The 20,626-nt window shown below is 35.2% G+C and overlaps 3 protein-coding genes across 5 annotated transcripts; 2 read left to right on the forward strand and 1 right to left on the reverse strand.

Annotated features, from left to right (window-relative positions):
• Window positions 1–2,395: 2,395 nt before the first annotated feature.
• Window positions 2,396–6,433, reverse strand: tspan13a (tetraspanin 13a). The gene is made up of 6 exons (XM_054622042.1): window positions 6,279–6,433; window positions 4,816–4,983; window positions 4,517–4,597; window positions 4,198–4,311; window positions 3,938–4,051; window positions 2,396–3,135 (listed from the first exon to the last, which is right to left on the reverse strand). The coding sequence occupies exons 1-6, from the start codon at window positions 6,339–6,341 to the stop codon at window positions 3,061–3,063; spliced, it is 615 nt and encodes a 204-aa protein (XP_054478017.1). The 5' UTR covers window positions 6,342–6,433; the 3' UTR covers window positions 2,396–3,060.
• A 1,674-nt stretch (window positions 6,434–8,107) lies between these two features.
• LOC129109885 (C-type lectin domain family 12 member B-like) lies at window positions 8,108–12,846 on the forward strand. 2 transcript variants are annotated; one of them, XM_054622032.1, is made up of 7 exons: window positions 8,108–8,267; window positions 9,393–9,473; window positions 9,564–9,674; window positions 9,768–9,962; window positions 11,309–11,469; window positions 11,818–11,929; window positions 12,439–12,846. In XM_054622032.1, the coding sequence occupies exons 1-6, from the start codon at window positions 8,207–8,209 to the stop codon at window positions 11,926–11,928; spliced, it is 720 nt and encodes a 239-aa protein (XP_054478007.1). In that variant the 5' UTR covers window positions 8,108–8,206; the 3' UTR covers window position 11,929; window positions 12,439–12,846. The 2 variants fall into 2 exon arrangements, with proteins under 2 accessions (XP_054478007.1, XP_054478008.1); XM_054622033.1 differs by having other exon boundaries at window positions 9,567–9,674.
• A 1,356-nt stretch (window positions 12,847–14,202) lies between these two features.
• Window positions 14,203–20,563, forward strand: LOC129109972 (C-type lectin domain family 12 member B-like). Of its 2 annotated transcripts, none has more exons than XM_054622128.1 (8): window positions 14,203–14,285; window positions 15,071–15,136; window positions 15,600–15,704; window positions 16,028–16,201; window positions 17,311–17,462; window positions 17,650–17,768; window positions 18,681–18,850; window positions 19,557–20,563. In XM_054622128.1, exons 1-7 carry the CDS (start codon window positions 14,225–14,227, stop codon window positions 18,823–18,825), a joined length of 822 nt encoding a protein of 273 aa, XP_054478103.1. In that variant the 5' UTR covers window positions 14,203–14,224; the 3' UTR covers window positions 18,826–18,850; window positions 19,557–20,563. The 2 variants fall into 2 exon arrangements, with proteins under 2 accessions (XP_054478103.1, XP_054478102.1); XM_054622127.1 differs by having other exon boundaries at window positions 18,681–18,819.
• Window positions 20,564–20,626: the final 63 nt, after the last annotated feature.

Here is a 20,626-nt window from a genome sequence, read left to right on the forward strand (position 1 = left end):
ACATGCAATACTATGACTTTTTTCGACATACTATGCTATGACTTTTTCAAATTGTTTTTTCGACATGCTATACTTTATACCTTTTTATAAAAAATGTAGACATAATACAATATGATTTTTTTGAATACATTTTTTCGACATACTATGACTTTTATGTATTTTTTCGATATGCTATACTATTCCTTTTTATAAAAAATGTAGACATAATACAATATGATTTTTTTGAATATATTTTTTCGACATACTATGACTTTTTACGACATGATAAACTATGACTTTAATTTTTTTTTGGCATACTATACTATGACTTTAGTAAATTTGTCGGGAACGCCATGTTCTCCAAGCTGCCAAGGTCAGACAGCTTGATCAAAGAAAGAGACTTGCTTCCCAGGTTTACCAGACATATGAGGAACTCAAGGACCTTTGTCGAAGTTTACAGCAAAGATTTTGTGCAGTGATGTCTTCAGACAAAAATACAATTATATTTTTGTCTGTGCCTCCATTTTAGCAAAGATCCCATCAGACAATATGAGTTGACAATGTTGAAATTAAAGCTCCACAGATAACGACCTCACATAGCTGGACATGCTTCAGACACTATGCATAACACAGCTTTAGAATAAAAGCAGATTTAGGGCCTTTAGAATTTGGCTTTGACGCTTTCAGTGAGTGTTACAGTTTGTAATGTTCTGACTAGATTGCTATATTTTTTTAACGAGCAAATATGGCAAAGAAACATTGGTTTGATGCAACACACAATACTTGAAAGAGATATAAGACTGAGGGTATCATAATGTCTTATGTTGAGATTTAAGTGACTGAGAGCCTTTCTAGTTGAGAAAACACCCTGTCAACTTCTACATTTGACATGCCAACTACCAATAGTTAACTTTAATCTTTTCAACCATTTTTGCTTATTTAATTCAATTATTAATGGTCAATCCTGCTACATGAAGTCACAATTGTACCTGCTGTAAAGGTCTGTAGGGGCACATTAAACTACTTTGTGTTTAACGATATGATTTTAATACCTCTATAATTCACAAACCCACTTTTACATGTTTGAACAACATCACCATGTGCTTCTTCTCTGCTTCACCTTAAATTACCTTTGACCCTGGAAATACTATCAAGCATTTCTTGCCCAGAATTATGGGTATTGTAGTTTTTACAAATACTTTAGCAAATTTTTTATCGTAAAACTCTTAACACAAAATGCTTCTAAGTTTGGCCTGAAAATGTGCTTGTTAAAATAAAGTGGTCATTTTCAAATAAAGCATTTTTAAGATTCTTTGGTTAATGTAAATCACATTGTAATCGCATCAAAAAAGTCTGCAGTCTTCACTTCCTTACAATTATACAAATCTATTTATCTATGAGGTGAAAAGTGCAGCCTATGTAGAACACTGAATTTGAAGTTGTGTGGAGTAAGAATAACTTCTAAGAACTTTCCATGTTTCTACATGTTACCTAATGACACCACAGCAAATTTACATTTACATTCTTTAATTTAGCTCAAATCCTTGCTGTGTTTAAGTACAGCATAACTCTTGAGTCTTGTTCGATTGTGTATCAAGACACCAAAACTTAGATATTTGAATAATTGTAAATACCCAGTAAGTTACAATACCCTAATTATAGAAAGCATACAGCATCAAACCTAATTTTACACATTTGTAACAGACAATCTTAAATGTTTGGCAGTGGTGGTAATGGAACTAATAACTATGTTGCAATGCTGCTTCCCAGAGTGATGTTGTCAAAGAAAAAACTATGTACACTTGTGACAATGATTCAGTGGTTTGTGCGTTTTGTAATAAGCCTGAGAATGTGTGCCAACATGAGGTGCACATTAAAACTATGCTGTGAAAACTTATACAACTATAGGATTAAGAGCAATTATACAAAGTGGGCATCACTTAAATTCAACAGCCTATTCAACAATAAAACAATATATATAAGTTGGTCTTTCAACCTTTAAACTGAAACATTTAAATAAATATAAGTATCTGTGTCTTAATAAGGCCATGTGATTGGTTCCACCCTGCCAATGTATGCTGGTACAGAATTATCTGAATGAATAGATAGATCTAAATATAGAGTGAAGTGAATTACATGCTGTGCACAAAATTACCTATTTTACAATGGCAGTGTTGCAGCAAAGTTCTCAGTCACCTTGGTGAACTTGTTGGACCAGCTGAGGAGTCTGTTAGGCAATCAAACAATTCTGAACAGCGAGAGCAGTTCCTGGTTGGGATCCTGTTTGGGGTGAGGAATGTAAGCAAGTCATGTGGCACCAAGTCATCGGCTCCTGAGAGACAGTAAGGCTCTCTATAAACACCAAAGCTGACAAGCGAAGCATAAAAATACAACATTTTTCTTACATGTGCTGCAATACTGCATGTTTATTTTTGGACAGAAAATTTGACAATTCACATGATGAAACATTATTTAGCATGAATTCATAAGATGCGTTTTAAACAGGAAACAAAGAGCAATAAATACACATAACACAAAAACCTGGTTTCATTGCAGTATGTCTATCAAACTTCAACAGGTTTGACTTTAATCTAATTCATTTGATTTAATCTTTAAAAGACACCCAACATCCAAATCCACTGTCTGCAAAACACAAAGTATGTGGTCACCCATGCGTGGTTAGCCTGGGAGTGCTGAGCTCAGTCATCCAGCCATCATGTTGCTAACCTGCACTTTATTTGCATAAGGTGTGTGTGTGTGTGTGTGTGTGTGCGCATGGTGAGCATACACAGCTGCTGTTAACGTCTATCACACTGAGACAGATTAGAATTAAAGAGGCAACGCTTACATGCATCAAGTTTCACCTTAAGAAAAAGCACGTTTTTTCTTTGTTTCAAAGAACAAGCTTATTTCCCTAATTCTTGAACTACTCCTGAAAAGAAAAACTAAATAATATAACACAGCAAAAATTACTGTCTAACTTTAAAGCTTACAAATGTCCAGATAAGTTTGATTTACTAAGTTATGTGGAAAAACAATTGTTCAGTAGTCCATTTTGGGGCTTTATCAAGTCGTGAGTGGTTATAGAAAGGCTCCAGGATTTGAGCGAGGATCTTTGAGATTTCTGTATCTGTGGGCGAGCCAAACGCCAAGGATCTGAAAGAAAAGAAAAACCAGCATAAAGTATTCTGGAAAAAACAGGGGGAACGACACCCCTTAATTGAGACTTTAGACCACCTTACAGACAAATTTAATTAATTAAACAAAAAAATATACTTAAAAGATACATTTGTCACCTGCAAATGTCACTTAAAATGTATTTTAAAAAGCTTAGTATGTCCAACAGCATCCATTATTTAAATGCAAAACATTCATTCACAAATATAAATACAGAAAATGATTATGGTTGCATTTTTATCTCATATCGCCATTGAATTCGGGATTGTATCCGGTAAGGCCTTCTGCCATTAGTGGCCTAAACAACCTCAAAAGCAGCAGGTTTTTTTCTGCCTCAACATCAGGCCTCTGAGATCTATTCTTTTTTTTAAAATAAAAAAATAAGACAATCAATATATATTTTATCTCTATCTTATGTTTGCTGTGACTGAACTGTGAAAAACCTGCTGTGCTTAAAGTTAACTTGTGTCGATTCTGTTGCAGGACAGTTGTTGCGTAGTTGTGTGAATGGCTTTATTGTTAACAATATAAGCCTTGGTGACGTGTGTGCAAACTGTGTATAGCCTAGTTGATCGCCTTGGCTTGCATCCATGGAATCTTGTAGGCTATGTTGCGTACGGAGTTTGCGTAAGACTTCAGTAACACTGGAGCTCCAGGTAGTGGCGACCCCTCGATTGCCAACGGGTACGTCGCAGTTTTTAGGAATATAGGCCTACAATAAACTTCAACACAGGGCAAATGTATGTTAAGGTCATCAGCACCCACTTCACACTTCACTGACCTCTGTAAAGCTGAAGAAGAGTCCGATACCGCCCACAAACCGTAGCACCTCTCCCGCAAACTGCTGGATGGTGGTCGAGCACGTGTAACAACCTGGATGGCTCTGAGAGCAACTCTGGAAGAAGTAAGGGTGAAAATTAAATAACTGCCAGATACATCATCATCATCATCATCATGAGACTCAAGATCAAGTTGCTGCAGAGAGTAAAAAAAGAAAAGGAGTATAAAAAAGAAAGTGATATTCCAGTCTGATTTACTTACAGCAGCACATGAGTCGTTGATGGGAAGAGAAGCGAAGCCACAGCAGTTGAGGGTTTTTTCTACGTCCCTTTGAGTGGCCTCAGATTTGTTCCATCCGATATACAGCAGATGGTTCTGTAAACGAAAATCACACAGCCTTTGTTGTATTTATATCTATTTTTTTTTTTTTTTTTTAGTTCAAAAGCATGAGAAAAATCCAGAGGAATGAACAAGAATAAACATCATTTGTGCAATTATAGAATTTTGTGAAATCTACACATTTAACCGATGTGAGAGTATTTAACCGTTACTGAAACGAATGTAGACAAAATAAACACACCTGTTGGTCTTCATTCAGGGACAGACAAGCACAGGACACAGAAAACTGCATGACAAACACTATAAACAGGATTATCATGTACTGGAGCAAATTAAGGAAGTAAACATTGGATTTAAAAAAGGTCACAAATCTCTCTGTTTTGCTGCTTTACTAACCATTTAAAAAGAACAATTAAAACACAAGCTCCTGAGAGGACTTAACGCCTCTGAGAGCTTTGGGTTGTTTTCTTTTCATTCTGCTTTGACAGAAGATGTAAAGTGAGCGACTCCCTGCCCTACTACAAACAAACCAAAGGATACGAAGAAGAGCAGGACCTGGTGGTGCTTCAGAGCACCCCACAGTCCCACAAAGGCAACCAGGAACAGGAAGACGCCCACGCCGATGACGCCTGCCACCACCCTGATGCTGGAGACCAGGTCGAACCATTTCCCCCAGGCCGCCACTCCAATCAGCAGCAGACTCACCAACTGAAGAGGAAGTAAACAACATAAGCATGGAGATTAGGAGGAAGTACAATCAATGTGACCAGGATATCTCCTATTACAGAACAAGGAACTGTGTGTCATGGAGGGCAATCAGCCGCGCTCCAGACTACAACAACATTTTCTTTCCGCTAACAGATTGATGAACTGTTGACGAAGTGATACAAAAAAAAATGTGGCTGTAAAACACTCTTTGTTGTTAACATGCAAATACAAAATACATATTTGTAAGTAAGGTTGGTGCATAAACATTAAAGTGATTCTATGCGTGACTCTACAGTGATTTCTATACCGATATTATAACAATCACAATATCTGTTTTTAATTATTTTTCACTTTTTTTAGTTTTGCTGTTTGTCATGTTTTTGAAATTTAATCTTGGGCTACAAATAATTATTATTTTCATTATCAACATTCTTCAAAATGTGAAAAATGTCTATTAGAATTTCCCACAGACCAAAGTTTATGTCTTCAAATGTTTTATTTTTATCTGACTACCAGTTCAAAACCCAAAGAAGTCAGTTTACTATCATATACAACAAAGAAAAGTATCAACATCCTCATATTCAAAAAGCCGGAACCCACAAATGTTCAGCATTTAGGCCTAAAATAATTACGCATTCATCAAAATAGTCTCTCTTAATCAACTTATTCCAGCACTAGACTAACATTGCAGCTCTAATTAAATCTATATTGGGGCTTTAATAATGAGTGGCTGAGGACTTTTATAGAACATACGTCATCCTGCTCTGAGGTTTCAAGTCAAAAGGCGACTGGATTTACTTTAAAAAAAATTGCTACCTTCAAATGAGATATTTATCTGTACAACTTTATGAAACATATGCGAGTAGGAGACACAGTTCTGCATGTAGATAGCAGCTCCAGAGTTACTGTATTACATAATGAAGGTATACAACTAAAATATGAATTACCAGCATTGTAAAAAATAAAAATAAAGAGTAAAGCATTGTTTTATGTTTTTGGATTACAGAGGTCACTTCAGTTGAAAGAGACAAAACAATGAAGTATTATAGAATTTTGTTTTAGTAAATACAGCATACATACAGTGACCATGAACTGTGACTAATGATTTACCATCAACACCTGCCTGTTTCCACAACAAGGAACCTGGTCAGAAAACAACCGACACACTTAAATCTCTTTTCCTCTTAAACTACATAAAGGAACAAGTCCAGAAGGAAGCACGGACAGGTGTTGGCTCTTTAAAGCAGTTATTTCAGTTTCTGTTATTGGTGTAACAGCCGCAGATCTATACTTACAACATAAAGTATATTAAGAGCGCTCAGTGCGTTCTTGGTGCAAATAAATCCGCCGCATACCATCTCTGCTCTCCGGTATAGTCCTTACAGAAATATATAGAAATATATATTCTACTTATCCAGACTTTTCAAAAAGAGACTGCGTCAGTCTCGAGGCTCTCTGGCTCCTTCAGGTTTCTTTATCTGCAGGTGCGCAGGTTTCCTGAACGGATCCTGCTCGCTGATTGGTCCGCTGCCTTTATGACGCATGAGTCGTTTTCTTCAGGTAATCATTTTTTCTACAGTCAGGTACTAATTAACCCAGATCACTGAGTCACTGAGGGTGAAGATCTCGACTTTATTTTGATCCTGCACTTATTTACTTAACATTTTTTCATAAATATATGTATCATTTTATAGTTATTTGTTTCACAACAAAACTGAATTAAAATAGTTCAAAATAGTTTTAAAGGATTTTTTTTTTGATTTTTTTTGCAGGACTTTTGTATTAGAATGGATTAGTTTTAGCAAAAATGTACCTTATTATCTGGTAAATGAGTTTAAGCTGAGTGTTAGACTACATTGTCTGTAAATGGAGTTTAAGATCGCCATCTGCTGGTGTTTATACTTATTAGGTCAAAAAGGTCAAATCTGTCTTTTGGAGCTATGGAGGTCCGTCATGTCTCTCACTCATCATCTCCTCACTTTTGCTCATCTTTGCTTTTGACTTGTGAATGATTTAAGGTATTGCTGGCCTGGTTTGATGAATTCAGATCTTTAGAATAAACTTTATCTGTTTTGAAATTGACATAACTACCAGATGATGTTTGAAGATCTTAGTCTTTTAAATCACGTCTTAAAACACATTATTTTATGTGATGTCATCGCTTTAATGTTTCCTTTTATTATTGGTGTTACTATCTTGTCTTATTTTTACATACTATTTAATGTTTATCTATTTATTTTATTTTATTTATTTTTATTTATTTTATTTATTTATTTATATTTATTTATTTATTTATTTATTTATTTATTTTTTTTATTTTTTATTTATTTTATTTATTTTATTTATTTTATTTATTTTATTTATTTTATTCTCATTTTATTTCATTTTATTTCTTAGTTTAGTTGTATCCTATTGATTGCTTTTATTCTTTCATCTATTGTACTGTTTTATCTTTATCAGGGTGTAAGTCTTACCTTAATTTGCCTAAGCTTTCTTTTGTTTAATTGTCTTGCTTTTGCTGCCTTGTGTGTCGAATCACTTTGTAAACTCTGTTTTTAAAGGTGCTATATAAATAAATATATATTATTATTATCATTATTATTATTAGGAAATCATGAATCAGCAGAATTCAGAAGATCAAAGTGATTTCCATAAAATGAGGAAAAACTCTTCTTTACTCAACTTTGGGATTAATATAGAACGCTGTGTTTTCCGTTTTGTAAAAAGTTCAAGACGTCAGAGTTCAAGATTACGTAAGAAGAGTTTTGTACTTCACAGATAAAGCAAAAAGGGTAGGAGACAAGTTATCTTTCCAGGCTTATCTGTATAGGGCAGAAATGGCGTCTGTTGTCTACATTAGAACAAAACCACCAGCTAACTAATGTCTAATTTGCTAAATAAAATAAATAAAAAAGACAGGGAGTCAAAATAACAAACCATCCGATGTAGTAAAGAGAAGATTTCACAGCCCACTCTGTTAACATTATTAATAATAAGCCTGTGCTCAGTATATGATGAAATGTTTGCCTTTCCAAAATCTTACAACATTCTGCTAAAAAGAAGAAGTGAAAGTCTTGGTCACTCCCATGTGCTTTTTCTGTCTCTAAAACCAAACCATAGTTCACTCACAATAACCTGCATCTAAACCTCCGAGGTGGTTTGAGTTTTATGTTGCTGTCTTTGAGATAAAGGGAATTCTCTCTGTGTTAAACCTGATAAGATAATGGAGGAAGAACTGAATTACGTGACAGTGGCATTCAAGACCGACGGTTTATCTGCACATGGTGAGTCATGTAGGCTGTTTCTGTTTCTGTTGTACTTTGAAGTAATTATCTCTGCTGAACTAAAGTACATTTACTCCAGTACTTACAAGTACAAATTTGAGGTACTTGTGTTTTACTTAACTTTTTCTATCCCCTGTTTTTCAAATTTGCACTCCATTGTATTTGAATGGATTTGTTTCATATATACATTTGTAAAGTAACACTGCAAAAGGAATATGTTCCACTGTTCTTACTGTATACAACACTGGAGTGCTGCGTACACAGTAGCTTAATGCATCAGCAGTACATCTTATTGACAATTCTTGTATTTGCCTAACATTCCGAATGCAGGGCTTTTATTTTTATATTGTGGTAATGGTACTTTTACCTAAAAAACACCCTGCATGTATCAGGCAGCTCCCAGACATACTTGTTGTTGCACACACCGTATGCTGCCCCTTGGGTAAAAAATACAATCAAAAACAATTCCTCTAAATCTCTTTAATTCCCATCTTAAATTTCCCCTTAAATTCTTTAGATTAAGAAAAATATTTTTCTCATTTTAACAAATATAGCTGATCTATGAGATATCTGACGTTTGTGACTGCAGCATTTCAGCATTGCAACATTTTAAGATCTAAACTTTACTTAACTTAAAGGTGCTACATTCGAAATTCAGAGTATATCTATAGCCTCCACACGGCTCCCAACACAGCGACGGCTGAGCCGGCAGCTCACAGCTAACAGTGCTAACAGTGCTAACAGTGCAACCAATGGGAACAATTTTTAACATGAACGATGAAGGAAAATAACTCTGGATTCAGCTATGACAACTTTTTGAAACTTATAATTTAAAAAAAGACTATTCAAGTGTTCTTCCTAGGAAGTTTATTTAAATGATCTGGCGATGTACAGACGTCTCTTTGCCAATTTAAGTCTATGGAAGAAGTCCTTTTTGGGCCTAGTAGTTGTAGTTCCACAGTTCTGGGCGCTTGAGCTAACACTGTTTACCTGAGGTTGAACTGGAGGGAGGACACTACGCTCTCGAAACTACGGCTTATCAGCAGACAAAGAAGTGACTTTTGAGGGTTTTAAATCTCAGAACTTTAAGTTCTCATTTCCTCTACACTCTTTTGTTTTTTGCAGAGAAACCAAGCGACCTAGAAATAATCTATGATGAGATGATATGGAAGGAGCCAGTGTTGGATACAAATCCTGCCATACCAGGTTCAAATTTAAAAAACATGAAATATGATTGATAATGATGACTATTTGTTGTAAATTAGTATACTAAATTAATAGTTTTTTTACTCTCAGTAGAAAATAAAAAGAAAGCTCCACTGTGCACACTGCTTCATCTGGTGGCAGCAGGTTTGGGGATCATCTGTGTCCTCTTGGTGTCGGTCGTCATCACATTCAGTATCTACTGTAAGTCTGTCTACTTGTTTTTTTCCAGGACTTTCAAGGCAGTTTGATATTAAAAGTATGTGCAACAGTAACGTTTTTTTCCTTAACTTGCAGTCAGCACGGCCATGTCAGAGATGCACAGAGAAAACATCAACTTAACAGAACAGAATCTGCAGCTGTGGACAGAAATGACAAACTTAGAGAGCCAGACAGAGGAGCTGACCAGAGAGAGAGACGGACTCAACTGGACCGTCGGAGTCATCATGGGATATGAGAACTTCCCGGTGAATACACACTGCCCACAGAAAGGTGAAAACATGGAGTACTTTTTGTCAGTGGTGGAAGTACATTTACTCAAGTACTGAACTTTATACAAAGTCAAAGTATTTATACTTTCCTTGAGCCTTTTCATTTTAGGTCACTTTAACTCCATCTCAGTGGCGAATATTGTAACTTTACATTTGTACTGACAGCTTTAGTTACATTTCAGATTACAATTCTTCATACCCTTCCTGTGAAGTGAAAACCATTTATCTCCAAATTTGGTGGTTTTGAATTTGAATGTTTATGATAAACTCAAGGATGAGTCGCTGAAGAAATAAACTATTGAAAAAGCCTCTTGGTCAGCTGGAAAATGATTACCATAAAGCTGAAAAAAATAGGCGTTTTTTTCTGAGTTCATGAAAAGTTTAATTTTCAGAGATACATGGTTCATATATTATTCCGTAAAATAATCGAATGTTTGCATTTATTGCTGCAAACATATGATTATTATATGGAATATAATGCATTGCTGTAGATCACTCAACAGTATATGAATTAGAATTAGCACAAAATAAACATCTAAAGCAGTAAAATGCAACATACACATTAAAGGGCCAGTGTGCCAGTGTGCATTTGGGGTATGCATTAGCAGAAATGGAATTAAACATTCATAAATATGTATTCATGAGTGTATAATCACCCTGAAAATAAGAATCATTGAATCTTTCGGGTTTTCACTTTACCTAATATTAATCCAAAAAACATCTTTATACAGTAATAGTAAATTACTGACAGGGAATAATTTTGTCTTTCACAATGAGTACTTTCACTGTAGGGTATTAGTTATTTTACAAAAGTAAAGTATCTGAATATTTCCATCACTGACTTTTTTTTACTTTAGTGGTTTGTTTTGGATTTGTCATTGCTTCTGTTGTTCTACTGAATCACTAACAATTACGCTTTTTGTGAATTGTGAATGTTGTCATTTCACTTAGATTAGATAGAATTGTATACATTTTTGCTCATGAACATACCTAAAGCACAATTCATCTTTCAGAGTTTGGACCTTTGAGTGGAATTATCTGTTTAAAAAAAAGAGAGAGAAAAGTCTTTACAATAGATATGAAAATGTTATCCTTAATTACATTTAAGCTCTACCTCATGTAGCGCTTGACCCGCAACCACAAGGTCGGTGGTTCGAACCCCTCTACAGGCAACATGCCGAGGTGTCCTTGAGCGAGACACCTAACCCCAAAATTTGCTCCCCGGGCGCTTCATTGCAGCCCACTGCTCCTCCGGGATGGGTCAAATGCAGAGAACTGAATTTCCCCATTGTGGGACTAATAAAGGCTTAATTATAATGATTTTGTTGTCTCGTTCTTGTTTAACAGTGTGTAAACCTTGCCTGGATGACTGGGTGCTGTTCCAGTCAAACTGTTACATGTTTTCAACCTCTAAATATTATTCCGATTGGAGGTTTTGGGAGGGAAGCCGCGATCATTGCAGACAAATGAAGGCAGATCTGGTGGTGATTGAAAGCCAAGAGGAACAGGTAAGACGGATTTAATACGATTTAATTTGAATTAAACTTTCTATTTTCATAGGCAGAGATGGAAACTGTGAACACACGAGAGAATAAATACTATATATAAAATAGTTAGTTCATAATTTCATTATAATTTTATGTTTATTATTACTTTTTCTCGTATATGTCTTTCCATGTTTGTTTTTAATCTCTGTGAGCACAATGTATTGTGGCTTTTTTTGTACAAAATTTCCATGTATATCCATCTATTTGATATACCTATATATTATATAATGGAAATATTTTTTATTAATCTATTATAACAAGGACAAAGAGATACATTTTTCTTAATTATCACCTGCATTACAACTGTAGGAATTCATCAATAACCACACTGAAGAATACAATAGCGAAAACCACGGCTATTGGATCGGCTTGAGCAAAGGGACACGTGGAAGTGGGTGGATGGAAGCAACTTCACTGTGATGTAAGCGCAAAAAACCCACACAATCACACTATCCCCTCAAAGATGCCACACACGACATTTAAAACCTCAGTGAATCGTCACGACAGTGTTTCAGAAATCTGATGGACAAATGAAGCAAAAATTGTCAAGTTTCTTAAAGTGGCAGATGGTGAAATGAGTTTAAAAGCAGATGGAGAAATCCCTTTCAACATCTCCCTCAGTAATGCAAAAAACAACAAAAAAACATATCTAAAGAAGCAAAAAAGGGAGGAAGCAACAAATCTGAGGAGACACAACAGTTAACTGAACGGTAGACTTTAGCCTTAAAGGAATAGTTTGGGGAACATTTGGGTAAATATGCTCATTTGCTTTCTTTTTGAGAGTTAGACAAGAGAATCGATACCACTCTTGTGAACTAACATAGTATCAATGTTATCATCTAACTCTCTGCAACAAGCAACTAGACATATTTCCCAAAAACGTTGGGAAACACAGATTGATATAAATGTGATTTTCTTTTTCTTCACTAGGTACTGGAAAACACAAGAACCCGGTTACATTGTTTCTTGTGGTCTTATTCAGCCACGAGCAGATCCTCTGGCCAACTGGCACAAAGCAGGCTGCAACATGAGGAACCGCTGGATCTGTGAAACCAAAGCCTTGATCAAACCAGATTAGGAGTCAGCTGCATTATCATTACAGCTTATTTAACATTAAAGAAATATATCTGTCTACTGTGGATGTTAAAACTGATAATGGTGTTTCCCCTGGTTTTTTTTTTTTTTTTTTTTACCAAAGGTGAATGCACATTGTTGTCTTTTTCTAATTTATTGCAAGTATCCTTTTATATAAATGATGCAGAGGTCACCCTCACCTTTGAGTTGTATATGGCAGCCTTGAATGTATGTATTTATTAAAGAGATAAGAAAGCCAACTGAATAAATACAGTAATCTATCTACTTTCTGCTTTGTGAGTTTTCTATTCTGTTTAAATTCCTTGGACATATGCACTCAGAGCCACTTAATTAGGTACAACTGTACAGTCCAATGCAATGCAATTAAACAGCCCCACCATAAATTTAACCTTTATAAAAAAAAAGATATATATATGATATATATATATATATATATATATATATATATATATATATATTCCATAGCATTGAGGGCCTAGTTAGTTGTGGTGTTGTACTGGACTGCATTATATTTTATATTGAGAGGTGTTCACAATATAAAATATACATCCATCTTCCTCCGCTTATTATTATATAAAATATAATGGTCCTAATCTTCTGCCCTCCTCATATATGTAAATAGTGAGGACAAAATTGAAACAATATAATATAAACTTTAACTATGATCTCAATGATTAACATATAATTTAAACATTTCCGACAATGTCATAAAAAACTGAACATTATTATCTTTGTAAAGGTAGAAGTTATAGCGGAGCTGTTTTATTGAACTGCAATGTTCCTAAGAAATAAATACTGTAATTTTTAAAGGAAATCTGGTAATGTTCTATATTTTTCTTATTGTCAATAAATCTCATAAAAAGACCAAAACATTACCTGATATATATTTTTCCACTGTACCATACAACCTGCATTGATATTAAAACAATCAAACCATAAACTGTTGCATTAAGGAAACTACTGAGTCTTTAAAAAAAATATATATATATTATATATATATTATATGTGTAAATCATTTTTATATAAACTTGGGGCTGATTGACACAGACAGGAAAGTCAGAACATATCTGCGGATTCATTTTAAGGGTTGAGCTTTTCATGGGATTTGTTGACAATAAAAAAATGTTCTATCCACAGCATGGTGACTGACTCAGTTCAAGCTTACCAGTGATAATGATGAAGACAATAAACCAATGTTGTTTGCAGTCACAATGTTGGGCCTTCACCAGACATAGTGTGTTACAGTAAGACTGATTATCTCAATGGAAGTTAACCCACCAGAAATAAGCATGTCAATCTAAAGGGTTCAGTTCAACATTAGACGTAATGCATAAATGTGTCAACTTCTTCTGTTGCGAACATTTGTACACTTGGTCGTTACAGAAGCAGATGTACTTTTGACGACACACACCTTAGACACCTTGTGTGACCAATGACCACAAAGCCACATTGGCCGTCTGGCATCACTGTTTGAGGTTTGTCCGGTAAAAATGTGTCATAATGAGAACTCGGAAGCTGCAACTTCTGTTCCTTATGAGGGAGTGCTAGGAAAATTTTGTTCAGTCACAACCTGACCCATTACCTACACTGAAGCAAGTACGGCGACCTCTGATTTTTAAAGATGGAGGAACAAATTATCTATTCTACGGTGATTTTTAGAAATGGTGGTGCAGCTCCAAACGGTAAGTGACTCCTGTTTTTTTTTAATTTTGTTTTTTTTCGACTATTTAACATCTTTGTAACAGTTCTGTGTGGAAGAGTCACAGTTGTGATCCTTGTAGTCACAAAAATAAGTTGATTTCACTGGTTTGCAAGAAAAAAAATCCACACTCGAGAAGGCAAAAAGACAAACAACCTTCATTTTCAACACCTGCTTTGTTGCAGTAAACAAATCTGGTAATTTAAATAAAATATGTTAAACAGCCTCTTTACAGCTCCATGTGTTGCCTGACCCATACAAATACGCTACTAGAAAAAACTCCTATTCATATTCTACAACATGTGGGATGCTGTTTCTTTTGTGTAAGTTTTGTTGCTGCTGGTTTTGGAGGACTTTGCTCTTAACAAAACTTGCAGCCTGAGAGGAGTCACTTACTCTGAGAATAAATTCGGCATTTGGAATTAGTAAAATTAAAATAACCCTCACAAAAACATGCTGGAATGAACGTAAATGTTAGAATGTAATCAAGTAATCTTTGACAATGTGACCACAATCTGATGACGGATTTTTTCAAATGTAATCTGGTCTGATTATAATAACATTTTTAACACGACTAAATGTAATCTGTTACTACTCCACCCTGATGATCACCATGTTAAGTCACTCATGTTTCACTAATTTCAACATCAAGGAAGTATTTTACATCAATCACTCATAAGGACATTCCATTTTGACACTGTGAAGGTTTGTCACTATTAAATCTCTTGTCTCTTGTCATTTGCTTTTGTTGTTGTTTCTGTTGTTCAGAGAAAAAAGAGGACCCGAAAAATGAATCTGAAGTGAAACCTAAAGAGGCTGCTGCTGCTGTACCGAGTAAGTTATAAAATCTGTTGACTGTCCCTATTTCATCACTGAAGCTATAAAATATATTATCAACCAGGATATTCTTTACTGATCAAAAAAAGTACAAATTCACACTTTATGATGATGAATTATATATTTTTTCAAATAAAACTAAATGAAGCAAAATGTGTTCTTTGAAGAGCTTGAAGCCTTTTGGCATCTAACTTAAATATTGGTTGGTTCTGCTTCATATGATTTTGCCAAATTTACTTCCAAAAGCTCCTAAAAAACATTATTGATTATTACTTATATGTCCTGTACGATTATAGAAGTGATGATAGTAGTAAAGGCCAGAATGTACAACGGTCAAAAAGAATAAGTAACAGTTGTACAGTGTATCATAACACAAAATGACAATACGTTTTCCATATTAATAACAATAATGACCTGATTATATTTATAATTGTGATTTGAATATGAATTTTTTCACTAGAAGCAGATGACCAAGCAGCTGAAGGCTCTCGGTTTGGTGTGTTGGTGGCGTGTTTTGGGATTCTTTGTGTCCTCCTGGCTGCGAGCATCAGCGTCATTATCTACTGTGAGTTTCATGTCAACACATTTTTTATTAATAATTATAGCAGCTGATCACATTTATATCACCTGGGTCAGTCTGGGAAGTTTTTGTTTTGTAGTGTGAGTTCAGCTCTGTCTGAATTGTGCCTTCTACCATTTATGAGTCAGTCTGTATTTTACAAATTATTTAGATTTGGCTGGTTTAATCTATATTTGATAAAACAATTTGACATTAAAGGATAGGAAAAGAAATATGTCTAAAAAAAGGTCAGGATTATGGGAAATAACCAAATGCATCTACTGATTGATTTATTGACTGATTAATATGCCCTTTCCTTCACATTTTAGTCAGTTTTGTGATGAAAGATCAGAGTGCAAACCTCAACAACCTCACAGCAGAAAATGAGCTGCTGATCGTGGAGAGGAGATACTTGAGCAGAGTCACAGACAATCTGAACTGGACACTGGAAGTCATCCTGAAATTTAAATCCTTTCCAGTAAATGACTTCTGCCCAAATAAACGTAAGTGTGTCTTGCTATGTTGACTATGTCTAGTAATACTCTGCTATGCAATTAAAGCTGAGGACAGCAGTTGGCCTTTAAAGTTTTTGCCCAAAGTTATTGTGAAACTGGGAAAAAAGATTCAAAAGGCATTGTAAAAATGTATTTAGTACAGGAACAAGAAAACTGAATTGACAAAGGAGTAGATAGCCTGTCTTAAGAGCAAACTATTCTCCCTCATACAAAGACCAGAAATGTCACCAGTGATAGATTAACATTAAACCACATAGGAAGTACAGTGTTGTGAAAGTACACAGAGTTCACTAGAGTACTAGTAAAAAGAGTAAAATACATAAGTAAGCCCCACAGTAAATGAACACTTAGTTACTAAAAATGCTGCAACATTTAGCTACAAACTGTTCGTAGGTAATTTGCTTGCTTGGTTAGGAATAAACTGATAGCAGAAAAACATCTAACCAAAATCTCATTCAAAAAACCTATAGACTTTGAGAGGAGGGTACCAGAGGTGCAAAATTGCAAACTCATTTCTGGGTTTTATGGACTCATTCCTGCAGCGCTTTATAAGACACATCTGAAGAAAGCTGATCTGAAACTTTAGGCTAAAGAAAAGAAAGGTTTTTCGAATAAAAATACACTGTAATGCATAAATTGTAGATTGAGATTGAGATGTATTTCCTGCTGGTGGCGCTCAAAGAGAAAAGTCAGCGAATCACCAAAGTCAGTAAGGTTAATTCTATGCACACTATTTACATCTGTACCAAATGGTATGACAATCCACCCAACAGATGTTGAGATATTCCACCCTGAACCAAAGCTGTGGACAGACAGATTGACAGACTGACATTACTAAAATCATGCCGCTAACTTGGCTAAAAATCGTAATTTCCTATAAATCCCTGTTGCTTTAAGGCAAAGAGGATTTTGTTTCTCTCTCCATTGTTTCTTTAAACGTAACATGCAGCACTTGTAATTGTTATACTGGATGCAGACACATCTGTTCTGTCTAATACCTTCTTTTCTTTTCAAACTTCATTCTTGTTATTCCATTGTGTCTTTGAAATAAAAGATTCTTGTTTTGTTCCATTTTCTCTGTTTTTTCATGAATGCAGATTGTCAGCCATGTCGTAAACACTGGATTCTGTTCCAGGAAAAGTGCTACATGTTTTACAATATTTTTCCTTGGAAAACATGGCAAGAAAGCCGAAAGTTTTGCCAAGACTCTGCTGCAGATCTCGTTGTTGTAGATAATCTGCACGAACAGGTAAACCATAGTGACGCAAGAGTTTTAAACTGTGTTTCACCTCAGATTTAGAGACTAAATGTCAACGCAGAGTATCCAGGGAACAAAAAAGTGAATTCACAGTGTATTTAATGTCTGATCAGAATCTATGCCTAAAAGTGTGACAAATGTGCATGTTTTTGATCATCTGTCACGGTTTGATTTACAGGAATTCATCAGTAATCGCACCAAGTACTACTTTGACAAGTTTCATGGATATTGGCTCGGTTTACATGAAACCAAAGACAAATACTGGGTCTGGATTGATGGACGCAATGACACTCTTGGGTAAGAAAGTCCTTTTTTATTTATTTATATTAAACATTTTAATTTTCGTGAGCATTCAAACTTATAGTGAACCCAGTTACAGCTGTTTTTAGAAACTTGAAATATATAAATGTGCCCTTAAGCAAGGCAGTTAATTTCATGTAACCTATGGGACTGAGAAGCTGCTGGAAAGAAGAGTGTGTTTATTTCTTTAATTCATTTCCCTGTGTGAATTAAGTAGCTTGTCATGTGTCTGGAATATGATTTTCAAATTAGGACACCTTCTACTGGGCAGCCTTTTGACCAAAACAACATGCAAACTAAAATATATGTTTAAGACTTATATATTTTACTAAGTTTAAAAGGAAAGTTATATTCTCTTCAGCCCAATACCACAGAGTCCCAATAGTGTCCGTTTACACGTTTATTCGCCTTCTTGCAGAGAGTTAGATGAGGAGATCAACACCCCTCTAATTTTAAGGCAAATTTGTACTTCTACTCCACTACATTTCATTTGGAAATATTGTACTTTTTCCTCCAATGCATTCATCTTTCTAGTTTCTCTGCAGATTACGTTTTTCTAAATAAAATCATCTCCTGTGATATGATACATTGCTAAAGATGAGACTGTATATTAAAATTTGCTCCACTTCAACCAGCTACATTCATAGCATATACATTTGTCTTTTTACTTGTAACAGAGTCTTTGTAAATTGTGGTATTTCCTTACTTTGAAGGATCTGCATTTAATTTGGTGACTTAATTACCTCAGTCTTTTTATTTAGAGTGATTCTTTTAATCTCAGGCTTTAAGCCAATATGGACGACAAGTCCTAAAAATACTCTGAAATATTTATTTGTTATCATTATTTATTTGTTCATGGGCAGCAGAGGTAGAATATCATTACAGGTACTGCATGTTTTGTCTTTGAAGGTACTGGTTAATGGAAAACCTTGGTACCCCGGGCAAATGTGGACTGATGATCCCAGGGAGGAACCTTACAGCCAGCTGGGATCCAGCAGACTGTCCCATGAGGAACAGATTCATCTGTGCGAGTGACGTTCTGACAAAGGTCTAATAAGTGATTATAAATATTCTTGCAGGTAAAATTTTATCATCACCAATTTTGGAAAAATCAAAACATTCACCCAATTATAAATCAGCAATATAGTAATAATGTTCCTTTTTTGAACAGATGACTAGTTTGACTGAAGGTGTGAAATGTCTAAACCTAAGAAATTATGACAAAACAGACAATAACTTTAACAGTATTCGCTCTCACATGAGCAACCTACTTATTACAACCTACACATGCTATTCATTTCCACTTGAGATCAGGAGTCATAACATGTAAAAAAAAAAAGCTCGGCCCATTTGTCACGTGTGATTTAATCATCTATCAATGTTATCATCTTTGAATTATAGCACCTATATCAGTGATCTTTACTACGGATGTACTGTGCATTCTATCCAGATATAAATGAAATCATTGACTTAAAAGAATATCAGTCAGTGGAACGTGTGTTTCTTACGATGCTCCAAAACTCTAAATCCTTTAAGCAAGCGGACATTTGCAACGTCTACGACAAACATTACATTCAGAAACTGGTGCAACAAAGTTTTGTTCCTGCCGCCGGCTGCATGTTATGAAATAAAAGTTTCTGCGTGGTGAGCGTGCATACAGGCCACGGCGGTTGAGTGCATTACTTATTGTTTTCTTTGAAACAATTGTACCTGCTAATTCCAGGTCTTTCTGAAGCTCTCCACAAGTGGTCCTTGGCTCTTGTGATAATTCTTTTCACTCCTCAGAAATCTTGCGAGGAGCACCTGGTCGTGGCTGGTTTATGGTGAAATTATGTTCTTTCCACTTCCGAATTATGGCCCCAACAGTGCTCACTGGAACATTCAGACGTTTAGAAGTCCTTCTGTAACCAATGCCATCAGTATGTTTTGCAACAATAAGGTTGCAAAGGTCTTGAGAGAGCTCTTTGCTTTTACCCATCATGAGATGTTTCTTGTGTGACACCTTGGTAATGAGACACCTTTTTATAGGCCATCAGTTGGGACTGAACCAGCTGATATTAATTTGCACTGACAAGGGGCAGGATTGCTTTCTAATTACTGATAGATTTCAGCTGGTGTCTTGGCTTTCCATGCCTTTTTGTACCTCGCTTTCTTCATGTGTTCAATACTTTTTCCCTGTGTCATTCCATCTTATTAAATTTCATGTCAATAGCACCTTTAGAAATAAATATATTTACTGAAAAAAATGGTGACGTGTTCAATACTTATTTTACCCGCTGTGTAAACCAGTCTGTGTTGGTTGCTCTTTGCAAAAAACCCTTATGGAATATGTAATGTGATGGTGTAATATTACAGGCACTGACATTTCATGCACTTAATACGTCAGTTGAGTCAAATGTGTTGTAAGCTATTGAGACAAACTGTTGGCACACAACGTTTTGTCTTTCTCAAACTTCATTTCGCCATTATTAAAATGTACGTAATCAGGTGTAAGTTCGAAAGTTCAAAGTTGTTTGCAAAAAAAGGAAAATTTGAAGGAAAAAGCTTTGAAAAGGATGCGAGGTAAACAGTTGTATTTCTAACGTGGAGATGCAACACACAGTGATCGGTCATTTTCAAGAGTCGGATTCTAAACTGAAGTGCAGATACAAACAGCAGCTTCATGGTTAACATGTCGATAGCGTTGTTTTAAGAATATGTTTGGTAACATTTTGAGTTTTCTAGTGTTTATCGGCAAACTGTACTGTAGATGTTTAACAGCGTCACCTTTTTTTTTTCTTTCATTCAATAAAGTTTCACACTCAATCAGAAACATTAATCAAGTTTGAGAACAATGTTTTAAATAATCATATAAA

Source organism: Anoplopoma fimbria, chromosome 20, assembly GCF_027596085.1.
Source record: "Anoplopoma fimbria isolate UVic2021 breed Golden Eagle Sablefish chromosome 20, Afim_UVic_2022, whole genome shotgun sequence".
Taxonomy (NCBI): domain Eukaryota; kingdom Metazoa; phylum Chordata; class Actinopteri; order Perciformes; family Anoplopomatidae; genus Anoplopoma; species Anoplopoma fimbria.

Coding starts and splice junctions, on each gene's coding strand:
- tspan13a (XM_054622042.1), bottom strand. CDS start 6,341: ATGGTATGCGGCGGATTTATTTGCACCAAGAACGCACTGAGCGCTCTT. Junction 4,984..6,278: donor CTCTTAATATACTTTATGTT/GTAAGTATAGAT, acceptor CTTCCTCTTCAG/TTGGTGAGTCTGCTGCTGAT. Junction 4,052..4,197: donor TCAACGACTCATGTGCTGCT/GTAAGTAAATCA, acceptor TACTTCTTCCAG/AGTTGCTCTCAGAGCCATCC.
- LOC129109972 (XM_054622127.1), top strand. CDS start 14,225: ATGGAGGAACAAATTATCTATTCTACGGTGATTTTTAGAAATGGTGGT. Junction 15,705..16,027: donor CATCAGCGTCATTATCTACT/GTGAGTTTCATG, acceptor TTCACATTTTAG/TCAGTTTTGTGATGAAAGAT. Junction 17,769..18,680: donor GGACGCAATGACACTCTTGG/GTAAGAAAGTCC, acceptor TTGTCTTTGAAG/GTACTGGTTAATGGAAAACC.
- LOC129109885 (XM_054622032.1), top strand. CDS start 8,207: ATGGAGGAAGAACTGAATTACGTGACAGTGGCATTCAAGACCGACGGT. Junction 8,268..9,392: donor CGACGGTTTATCTGCACATG/GTGAGTCATGTA, acceptor TGTTTTTTGCAG/AGAAACCAAGCGACCTAGAA. Junction 11,470..11,817: donor TTGAAAGCCAAGAGGAACAG/GTAAGACGGATT, acceptor TTACAACTGTAG/GAATTCATCAATAACCACAC.